The sequence below is a fragment of the Nylanderia fulva genome, unplaced genomic scaffold (assembly GCF_048542155.1).
Source record: "Nylanderia fulva isolate GAGA-0341 unplaced genomic scaffold, ASM4854215v1 Scaffold9, whole genome shotgun sequence".
Taxonomy (NCBI): domain Eukaryota; kingdom Metazoa; phylum Arthropoda; class Insecta; order Hymenoptera; family Formicidae; genus Nylanderia; species Nylanderia fulva.
This window is the reverse complement of record NW_028191026.1, coordinates 4652191-4663321: the sequence shown is the minus strand read 5'-3', so window position 1 is coordinate 4663321 and position 11131 is coordinate 4652191. Positions and strand designations below refer to the sequence as shown.

Here is an 11131-nt window from a genome sequence, read left to right as displayed (position 1 = left end):
ATGCGAAACCTATGATTAGGCAAGTTCGCAAATAACGAATAACATGCATTCGATGACGATCAAAACTTTCTGCGAAAAATGCCAAGCGACTATATTATGTACTGCGTATTATTAATTTAATGCAGTTTCGATAGATAAATGTCTGTGAAATACCACTAGAACGAACTGTTACTGTTTGATTAGATATATATATATATCTTTTTAATTATTTTTTTACAAGTTTGAAAGGAATGCGTTCTTAAATGATGAAAGAAGACTTAGCAAATTTGCTCTTTTGCAAAATATTTATGTATGTATTTACTTGACTCGATTAACTTACTGTCTGAGAAGTTGCGAACGTAAAGTCTCTCAAGGTTTTTAATACGTTATACAACCGATTGGTTTCTCAATGAAATAGGTATTCACACGTGAACATACATGAATAAGTTATACTCGTCATACATTTCCGAAGATTCTTCAATTAAATTTCTAAATATTTGATTGCTGACACATATCTTTATTTTCAGATAATACTTTCTAATTGTCAATAAATGAGAAATATAATTTTATCACATATTTAATAAAGTTCTGCGACTTTATTAAATACTCAATTTTTGCACAATTTAAATCTTTGAATATATTTACCCCAAAATAATATTTTTATTTAAATCGAGATGCGTCTGAATTTTTTTCGGAGCAGCTCTTTGATATTTTTGGTACCTTTAGAAACGAGAGAGATCTTTAAATGCATTTACCCCAAAATAATATTACTTTTATTTAAATGGGATAAGCGCCTGATTTTTTTTCGGAGCAGCTCTTCAATATTTTTGGTACCTAGGAACGAGAGAGATCTTTAAATGCATTTACCCCAAAATAATATTACTTTTAATTTAAATGGGATAAGCGCCTGATTTTTTTTCGGAGCAGCTCTTCGATATTTTTGGTACCTATAGGAACGAGAGAGATCTTTAAATGCATTTACCCCAAAATAATATTACTTTTATTTAAATGGGATACGCGCCTGATTTTTTTTCGAAGCAGCTTTTCGATATTTTTGACACAAGCGGTGTCTTATTGTTAGTTTCAAAAGGGACATCTCTCTTTATTTTCGATAAAATTTTGTACGCTTCGATTGGCCGCGGGCCGCGATTTTTCGCGGCCAATGTTCCATGACGGTATCTAGGAACGAGAACGACAGCGGTTCCTTATCAGATCGATGAAGAGGCGGCGCCGCTACCCCAGCAACCAAGGGGTAGGCAGGCTCTGCCAGTCGAGCGTTCAACGAATGGGGTTGTAGCTGGGCTTTCAACCCCGGCATGGCTTCCGCTTTGCCGCTTTTCGATTTTAGTGCAACGAGAGACCACCTGAGCGACCGGAACACGATAGGTGGTCGGTCGGTCTGCGAGAGGTCTCGACTTCCTCGCTGAAAAACGACCTGAAGAGTGTTCCAAGACTGTCCAAATTGCGCGAAATAGTGTGTTCTCTTTTGGAAGAAATATTGCGGACGACAGTTGTGACACTTGAGTATAATGGGGAAAGCTTGAAAAAATAAGTGAGCAAATTTTATCATCGAGTGAAAAGTGAAGTCAGACAAGAGATTTACATTCTAATGAATATTTATAAATTTAATAAATTTTGTCAGTAATATATTTTTGAAGAATTACAAACACGATGCACAATCAGAATAATTTATGTAATAAATAAATTCGATCGGTGCAATTGTAAAATGCAATCTGAGAATTGAAGGATGACATTCTGAACGACATTCGAGAATTGGATAAATTTATATAATGAAAAAAAATAGTTAAACACGCAATGGTGATATTTAAAGGCTGACGCTTTGTTAAAAATCATAAAAAACAGGATATAATTAAAAAATGTTATCTTGATTTGATACATGAAAGAATCCATTCCTGCATCATAAAACATTTGACGAAAAATTTCTAAAAAGATATCATGTTAAAGTTTTTCCTCGCAATCTCGCGTAAACGCAATATATTAATAAAAAACTAGATAAAGCAATCTGCTCAATAAATGATATAATAATTAATAAAAAAAGTGACGCAAAAAAATCCTGAACTCCTTAAACCGATACAATTAATACGTTCAATAAATGGATGAAATAAGGATCTGTGAAAAGTATGAAAAAATCTGAAAATATAAAAAAGTGTAATAAAAATATTATTTTCAAAGAAGCATTGCTGAGAGAGAGAGTGTTTGCAAGTGATTTGCGAAGAAATGTCTGCGACGCGCGATCGGCGAAGTGATGCAAGTCCGAATATCTTTATTTCGAAGTCGTAAGTGGCTGGATGCGAGCCAAGGCATTTTAAACGAGCGATTAACAAGTGTCACGACAAATCTCGACACGTGCCAGAAACGATTCGCCAAGGCACGTGCCGTGGTGTTTAGAAATATTATCCTGCACGCGTCCAGACACGTGTCGATCCTATCTCTCGATCCTCGAGACGTGATCGAGTGCTTATAAGCGCGATTCGAAATTCCAGCGAGATACACGATATGTAATTCTCAAGGGGATTCCGAATCCAATTATCGCAATCGAAAATGCTTAACGCGAGGATCCGAATGACGTGAGCAGCCAGCTTCGTCTACGTCTAGTCAGAAATCTAGTCATATCCCTTTCATTAATTAATTTGATCTGGACTCTTCGTAAAAAAGTGTTGTAAATAATACAATTGTAAGCTAAAATTCGAGCGATTACTGAACCCCATCATCATCATCATCATGTATTCAATGGACAATCTCGAGCGGGACATGATGAACCGGCATTACATGTACGAAGCGCATAGCTTCCTGGGGAACCCGGCGATCCCGGCATTGCCGCCGCATTGTGGGGTGCCGACGACGGCGACACTTCCGGCTGTCATTCCTTCGCAGCTGCCGTCGTCTCATCATCCCTCCGGTAGCACCGGCAGCACCAGTGGTAGCGAGCACTACCTGTACGACGAGAACAGCAGCGACAACGAGAGCGTTTACAGCAGCGACCAGGAGAATCACACGAGGGAGTGAGTATCCCAGAGGATGATGATGATGATGATGCTTCTCTCATTAGGTTTTCTAGAATCTGGAGAGGCGATTCTTGTAGCTTTGACAGTTCACCTTGCTTGACACTTCTGTCAAATTATTTTTCCAACCGCGACAATTTTTTTATTTTAGGTTTCCGAATGTATAAAGGTCCTTTGTATTTTAGATCGAGCAGAGAAAATGCCTCGGAATTAGCCTCTCGAATTTTTTCGATGAATTCGAGAGGCGATTCTTGTAGCTTTTGACAGTCATCTCGCTTGACACTTGTGTTAAATTATTTTTGCAACCGCGACAATTTTTTTATTTTAGGTTTCCGAATATACAAGGTCCTTTGTATTTTATTTTCGGACAGAGAAAATGCCTCTCGAATTAGCCTCTCGAATTTTTTCGATGAATTCGAGAGGCGATTCTTGTAGCTTTGACAGTCACCTCGCTTGACACTTGTGTTAAATTATTTTTGCAACCGCGACAATTTTTTTATTTTAGGTTTCCGAATATATAAGGTCCTTTGTATTTTATTTCGGACAGAGAAAATGCCTCTGAATTAGCTTCTCGAATTTTTTCGATGAATTCGAGAGGCGATTCTTGTAGCTTTGACAGTCACCTCGCTTGACACTTTTGTCAAATTATTTTTCCAACCGCGACAATTTTTTTATCTTAGGTTTCTGAATATATAAGGTCCTTTGTATTTTATTTCGGGCAGAGAAAATGCTCTCGAATTTTTTCGATGATTTGGAGAGACGATTCTTGTAGTTTTGACAGTCAGTTCGCTTGACATTTCTGTCAAATTATTTTTCTATCAATAGGTACCCGGATACCAATCGCGACAATATTTTTATTTTAAGTTTCCGAATATACAAAGATCCTTTGTATTTTATTTCGGGCAGAGAAAATGCCCGCGAATTAGCCTCTCGAATTTTCAATGAATTGGAGAGGCAATTCTTGTAGCTTTGATAGTCATCTCGTTTGACAGTTCTGTTAAATCATTTTTCTATCGATGGGATACCAATCGCGACAATTTGTTTATTTTAAATTTTAAGTTTCCGAATGTACAAAGGTCCTTTGTACATTCTATTTGAAGCGAAGAAAAATTCCGACATACTTTTAACATTTTTTTACTTTACCAATCATTGACAGAAGAGTTAAACCCAGCGATTTCCGATCGTATTGGAAATTTTTTGAGAGAGACATCACACATATATAAATAAATTAAATATAAATTATAGAATTAGAAATAGAACGGATAATTTTTCGTAGACGAAGTAGTCGAGGTAGTCGACGCAGCGGTGCATCGGGAAAATGCCCGAGACAGGTGCAGGTTCAGCAGCGACAAGCGGCGAATATGAGAGAGCGAAGGCGCATGCAAAATATAAACGATGCTTTCGAGGGCCTGAGGGCCCATATACCGACCCTACCGTACGAGAAGAGACTGTCGAAGGTCGACACGCTGAAGCTGGCGATCGGTTACATAAACTTCCTCAACGAGCTCGTCCGGGCGGACAAGGGTAACGATCCGCTGACGGGCAACAGCGGTCTCTCGAGATGCTCCAGCCGGGACGATTCTAAGAAGATCATAGTCCGTGGTGAGGCCAATTTCGATTACAGATCTCACGATTCAAATCCATCGCTACGAATCGCTTCACGCGTAAAGATGTATTAAAAATCTATATACACAGAAAGAATTTTCTCTTCGATTTTACCCTGAAAATCATGGTAATCCTGGGACAATATATCTATCACAATAAGAAATGAAATATGTTCGATTAATTTTACTATGCATATATTAATATTTTTTATTTAATAACATATTGCTCTGCCGAAAAAAAAAATATTTATTTCCGAGATTAATATTTTTATTGTAGTAAATATTTTAATATAAGAGAATCTCTTATAAAATTCTTCCAATACTATATTGTTGATTGACTATGATTTTCAGGATTAATTCTAAGAGAAAATTCTGCTTGCTTAGATTTTTAATATGTATAAAATAATACCACACACAATATAAACGTATTAATAAACAATAATTATCGTAATATCCTATATTAAAAATTTTTTTTATGAAATTGACACAAAGTTTCAAAAAGTCATTGATATTTCTGATAACTGAAAAAATATGAGTCGACTTTGATAAGTAATCAAAAATATATTTTAATATCGAGAACTTTTTCCTACGATACAGTTTTTTGAGCACGGCATGTAATTTACACAATTTAGATTTGACAATCCGACTTTGCTGACACTTCGTCCGTGATTCGATTTTGATTACAATTTCTGCGCGTGAGATTTATTATAGTTTAATGCACGTGTCGCACTTCACGCTATTTCGATATTATATGTGCACAACATATTAACATCGGACTGACTACTTCCGCCTCGGCATCACACAGGTCGATTTATCATAATTACCCATCTACCCTTTATTTTATTCCAAGACAGGTGTCCTCCCCGATATAGATACGAGGTGCTTCGCGGTGAATTTATTGTTCAGCGAAATTGAGAGATTATCAAAAATTTTGGGAACCGCGCAAACTGTTCCCGCATTATTTATGCTTCCTGTTTTTTCACAAGTTACAGCCATACTTTAATTCCGATATTTTTTAATTAAATGAAAAAATTTTATTACACAATTTTCAAGTTCGTATTTTTATCAAAATGATAATGATCATATGCCCGTCACAACTTAATTAAAATAAAAATTGAATTAACAAATTTTATAACATTTTTCAAACTCTCATCTATTTGGAGGTGCTAGTACTTTTTTCCCAAAACGATTCCCAGTAAGCAAGAAATCATTGCTACACACAACGTTATTATAATGATTTTCATTTTTTACATTTTTAAAATATATTTTATTAATATTTTGAGAGCAATATATTATTAAATAATATTTTTAAAACATTTATAAAACACGAGTTAAAATCTTTTTTAAACATTTATTAATACGTTTATAAAAATATTTAAAACCTATTGATAAAACATTATATCATAATGTTCAGAAAATATAAATAAAATCAACATTTTCAAATGTTGATTAAATATTTCTTGCTCACTGGGTTATTACTTTCACAAATTAATTAACGTCGATCGTATTCTTTGACAATTTTGATAAATTAAATTTTTGCCGAACTGCGACTTTTTCATTTTCAGGATGCGGTGGAAATCCGTTTATTTCGCATTCGCTCTCGTGGTCGAGAAAATCTGACATCTCGCCGAACGGAACGATGTACGCGAAAGTTTGGACCCCGGAGGATCCGCGAGCGTCGAAAAGCGGGACGGCTTTCGAGTAGACGTCGAAAAACATCGACGAGATAAAAAAAGAGAATGTACGACCTTACTCGTAAGACTCTATTTATACAAGGGAAGAGGATCGTTCCTCATCTCGCGTGTTATTTAGTGTCTAAGGAGAAAAACACGTTTCTAGTCACCGATCCTCATGTCTCATGTGATTTGTACGTTCTCATATCAAGCCTCTGTAATTTTTTCAGATTTCTTTCAGCGAAATATAATCGCTAATATATATTTATTTCTCGCGATTTCATCGAAAATTGAAATTTGTTGTAACAAATCGAATTAGCCGTTGCAAAATGCACACGTCACGAGAGAAACAAATGTTTTGCAAGATTCCATCTACGCGTTTTTGTAGATAAATGCATTCTAAATATATTTTGAACTTGGATTTTCAAGTTCAATAATTGTTTTATTAAATAGAGTAATTGATCTTCCTGATTTAGATTTTATTTTGAAAAAGAGTCGGGTTTATTTTGCAATAGCCAATTCAGTTTTCACTTTTGCATGGTCAAATCTATTCATCCGAGTAGATATCACGAGGTATTTTTACAAACGTTCGACAGAGAACGTGATTTGTAAATAGAAATGATCAAAATAGGCTCTAATGGGATAAGAACATCGTTTATACATAATTATCGCGTAAGAGATGATGTATGCAGCGAGCATCATCATCATTGTGAATAACAAAGCCAAATAAAGGTAGTTCTGAAAATTCGTCGTATTTATCTAGACCCTTAATAAGTGCAATTAATGTGAAATAAAACGCACATTTCTTTTTGACAGCTTAAAAATTGATGCATATAGATAAACCTTCACCTAGAAATTTCTGACAATAAAAATTCTTTTACCCGCCAAAATCAACACAAAATTTCATTTTAAAAATTCATGTTGTTGTGTAATAAATCAAATACTACGCAGAGAGAATTTTCTTTTAAAATTTATCCTGAAAATCATGATAATCGTGGGACAATATTGGATTTTTAAGAACTTTATCAGAATTTTTCTGATTAATATTTTTACTACAATAAGATATAAAATATATTCGATTAATTTTACTATGTACATATGAATATTTTTTATTGCGATAAATATTTAATCAGAAAAATCCCTCCAATACCATATATTGTCTCACGTATTACCATGATTTTCAGAATAAATATTAAGAGAAAATTATCCCCGTGTATCACGAATTTTTCAGCAGACATCTAGTCTAATTAAAAGAAATCGAACATTTGCAAGATTGCAGGTATCTTTTCCACCCATCACAAATCTCGCATCCCAAGAACTTTCGTTCTCGGCAAGATGGCCGAAAACGCCGTAGAGTTGATAACCGAAACACCCTAAAAGTGCTCCTTGCGCTTCGCGTGGGGTTGGATTTGAAGAGAAAGAGAGAGAGAGATGGGACAAGGAGAGAAAAAGAGCAGGAAACGGAGGGAGATGTAGGCGGGGACGTCGATATTGCGGCGTCGCGACGCCCTGCAACTCACAGGGGATAATGGCGTCGACGGCTGCGAGTCTTCTCACGATCCTCCGTTTTTCCTCCTCGTCATCGCGACGACACGCGGGCCCGAAACGGTCCTCCCTATCTCGTCCGAATTGCCGTCCGCTGCTCGACCGTTTCATTATCGCACGTCATTATCGTCATTAACAACTTCAAAGCCGCAAACACGGTGAGAGATAAGGAACTTCAATCTCTCGTTGCGCTTATTACGCGCTCGCACGCATATCGGGGATCATTGGTCGCGATTTGCAATGAATATCGCGCTCTGTCAAAATGCAGGGTTGGGTAAGTTCATGATTAAGTTCAAGTTAATTGCTTGTGTTAATTTTGTCAAGTTGCACGTACAAAAATTAACTTAGTTAAAGTTAAGCTAGGGTTAAATTAACTGCAGTTAAAGCAAAAGTTAATTTTTATGAACGTTTATATTGAATTAGAATTTTGTTAATTCTTTTCGAATTTATAATAGCAAATGACAAAGAAATTTGGATTTTTATGTAGAAATATATTTTTTGGTAATTACAATTGGTGATAAATGAACAAAAATTAATAATACTTTATTTTAAAAATAACACGTTTATGACTTATAAAATGACAATAATGGTATTCAGAGATAAAAGAAATTTAACTTAGGAAAAAAATTAATAATAAGTCGAAAGTTAAAAATAACTAGCTGAAGTTAAAAGTTATTAAAATTTTGTTAACTTTTAACTAATTAACTAGTTATTACCCAACCCTGTAAAAATGCAATTATTATTTCATGGTTTTATAAAATATATATCATAATGAAAAATCGTGTATATAAACAATCATGTATGTCGCAGACTTTTTGTAAGTTTAGCGATTTTATAAAACGTCTCTTTATATTTAAAACACTGAATATTTATACAATGACGTTTTATAAACACAATCTAGTCTCTTTTTAGAAAAATTAAATTTTAAAAATTGTAAAAATCATATATCAAGTATATGTAAATAATTATATACATTGTCTGATAAATATTTCAATTGCATCATATAATTTCTACAGCCCCCTGGATTTACTTCTCTCAATAAGAAATAAGATAGCGATTTTATAAAGCACCAAATATTTATACAATCGCGTTTTATAAGAACAATCTAGTCTTCTTTTAGAAAAATTAAATTTAAAAAAATTGCAAAGGCTGTCACATATCAAGTAATACATATATTTAAATAATTATATACATCGATCAATATTTTAACTGCATCATATGTATGTACATAATTTCTAGAGTCGCAAAACAAATTTGGATCGATCTCTTTCAATAAGAAATAAGAATAAAAAAAATATATATATATAAATTAAAAACAGAAATAAAGAAACCCCCGAAATTTCGAATGATCTGTCAATCAGAACCAGAGATAGAATATACACGCGTGAAATATATATTCACTTGGAGAGTGCACGACCCGCAGGATGGTGGGCCACTATCAGCTGTGAAAACAGCGTTGTTTATAGACACCGCTGCACAATGAGGTGTAATTGAATCCATATTCCACGGGGTGTGTGCCCGGTGAACCCGAACTCACCCCATGTCCAAGGGGGCTAGCGGAACACCACTGCTCCCTTTCTTTATTCTCATCGTTCGATTGCTGCCTCCGGGGGCTGTATTTAACGCTTCGGGAAATCGAGGGTGGCCGTCGATTTGTGGACAATTAGGGACGATTTCGTGGCACAGGGGGACCGATCGATTCGCGACCTCGCGTCTGATAAGAGACGCGTCTTCTGCTCGATAAAGTGTCCTGATGTTTAACGCACGATTCGGTTCGATTGTCCGAATTGAACAACGTGAAATATCCATAATTTTTAATTATTTCTTACACTAAAGAATTTGTTAATACAATGTATTAGTATTTAAATCGAATGTAATAACTAGTTAATTAGTTAAAAGTTAAAACTTTTAAGCTCGAGCTTAAAAGTTAATTTAAAATGTATTAATTTTTAATTATAATTGATGACAAATAAACATAAAAATTAATATAATACTTTATTTTAGAAATAATACGTTTATAACTTATAAAAAAAAACAATAATGGTATTTAGAGATAAAAGAAATTTAACTTGGGAAAATTTTATAAGCAATTAACTTTAACTTAACTTATTGTTAGTTTAAAAAAAATTATTAACTTACTCAATTCTGGATGTAAATTTAGTTTAAATATTTTTATATGATTAATAAAATAATATTTAGTTGAGAGGTTTAGAAAAGTTAGCAAACTTTTTTTCCAGTATAGCAATTTAATAAAACTGAAATATAATATAGTTTCTTGATAAACTTGTTTTCTCTATTTAAAATTTCATTTGTAATCAAAAAATTATATTAATATTTAATATCTTAAGTTTAACAAATTTAGCTGGATATTATAAAATTTTCAAAGATCTTAAAACATCCAGCTAAATTTGTTAAGCTTCTATAAAAAGACTTAATATTCAAAAACATATGTGATTTAAGATATGGATATTAATATATATATTTTTTTTACAAGAACAGAGAAAATTGATTACAATTTTTTCATAGAATCGAAAAGAAGAACTTGCAATAGCTTCGAAGTGTCTTGTTTTTTTTTCCAGCACATTGATAATAACGATCACATAAATAAGAAATCAATAAAAATGATGATACATAATGCTAAAAAAAGATACCTTATCGATTCTTATCAGACATATTCTCGGAAGAAAATATGAGTTGATTTATGCAATGTTTGATTGAGAGTTTATCTTGGATTGACGCAGGTGTGTTGATGCACCTGCCCTTATCGTTTGCATGTTCGATCGAGGCACATCATTTTCCTAACGATTTATCCCTATAATACACGAGCTAAGTAAATAATAAGATTTATATATATATATATATATATATATATAAGAGAGTTCTAAATAAATATATTTATACGTATAAATTATATGTATACTGCATTGTATTAAAAAAATCATGATAATTTTTCTCAGCAAAAATAACATTTCCGGAGATATTTATTTTTCAATTTTACCTTTTAACAATTGTTTGTTAGATAAAAAAAAAATGTATAAAAGAGCGAAGATAAATTTATAATTTATTCGCGATAGCCGAATTATATCGGTAATTCGACCGGAAAAAGAAGCGGTTATCGGGAGGCGCGAAAGTTCGATGCTTTTCATTGAGCCTAATCTGCTCCAACGTCACGGTACGATGATCCCGTGAAAATTAGCAAACCATAGAATCCAGCCCCCGACCGTAGAAAGCGAGAGACTGCGCATTAAGAGTACCCTCTTGTCACAAGGGGGACACTTGTGTTGATCCTCGCAGCTGGAGTGACACA

At 33.9% G+C, this 11131-nt stretch overlaps 1 protein-coding gene across 2 annotated transcripts; it reads left to right on the top strand.

The window, feature by feature from the left end:
• The first annotated feature begins 1199 nt into the window (after positions 1 to 1199).
• Positions 1200 to 7024, top strand: Fer1 (48 related 1). 2 transcript variants are annotated; one of them, XM_029301712.2, is made up of 3 exons: positions 1200 to 3002; positions 4279 to 4601; positions 6172 to 7024. In XM_029301712.2, exons 1-3 carry the CDS (start codon positions 2722 to 2724, stop codon positions 6309 to 6311), a joined length of 744 nt encoding a protein of 247 aa, XP_029157545.1. In that variant the 5' UTR covers positions 1200 to 2721; the 3' UTR covers positions 6312 to 7024. The 2 variants fall into 2 exon arrangements, with proteins under 2 accessions (XP_029157545.1, XP_029157544.1); XM_029301711.2 differs by having other exon boundaries at positions 1201 to 3002; positions 4279 to 4604.
• The last annotated feature ends 4107 nt before the right edge of the window (positions 7025 to 11131 follow it).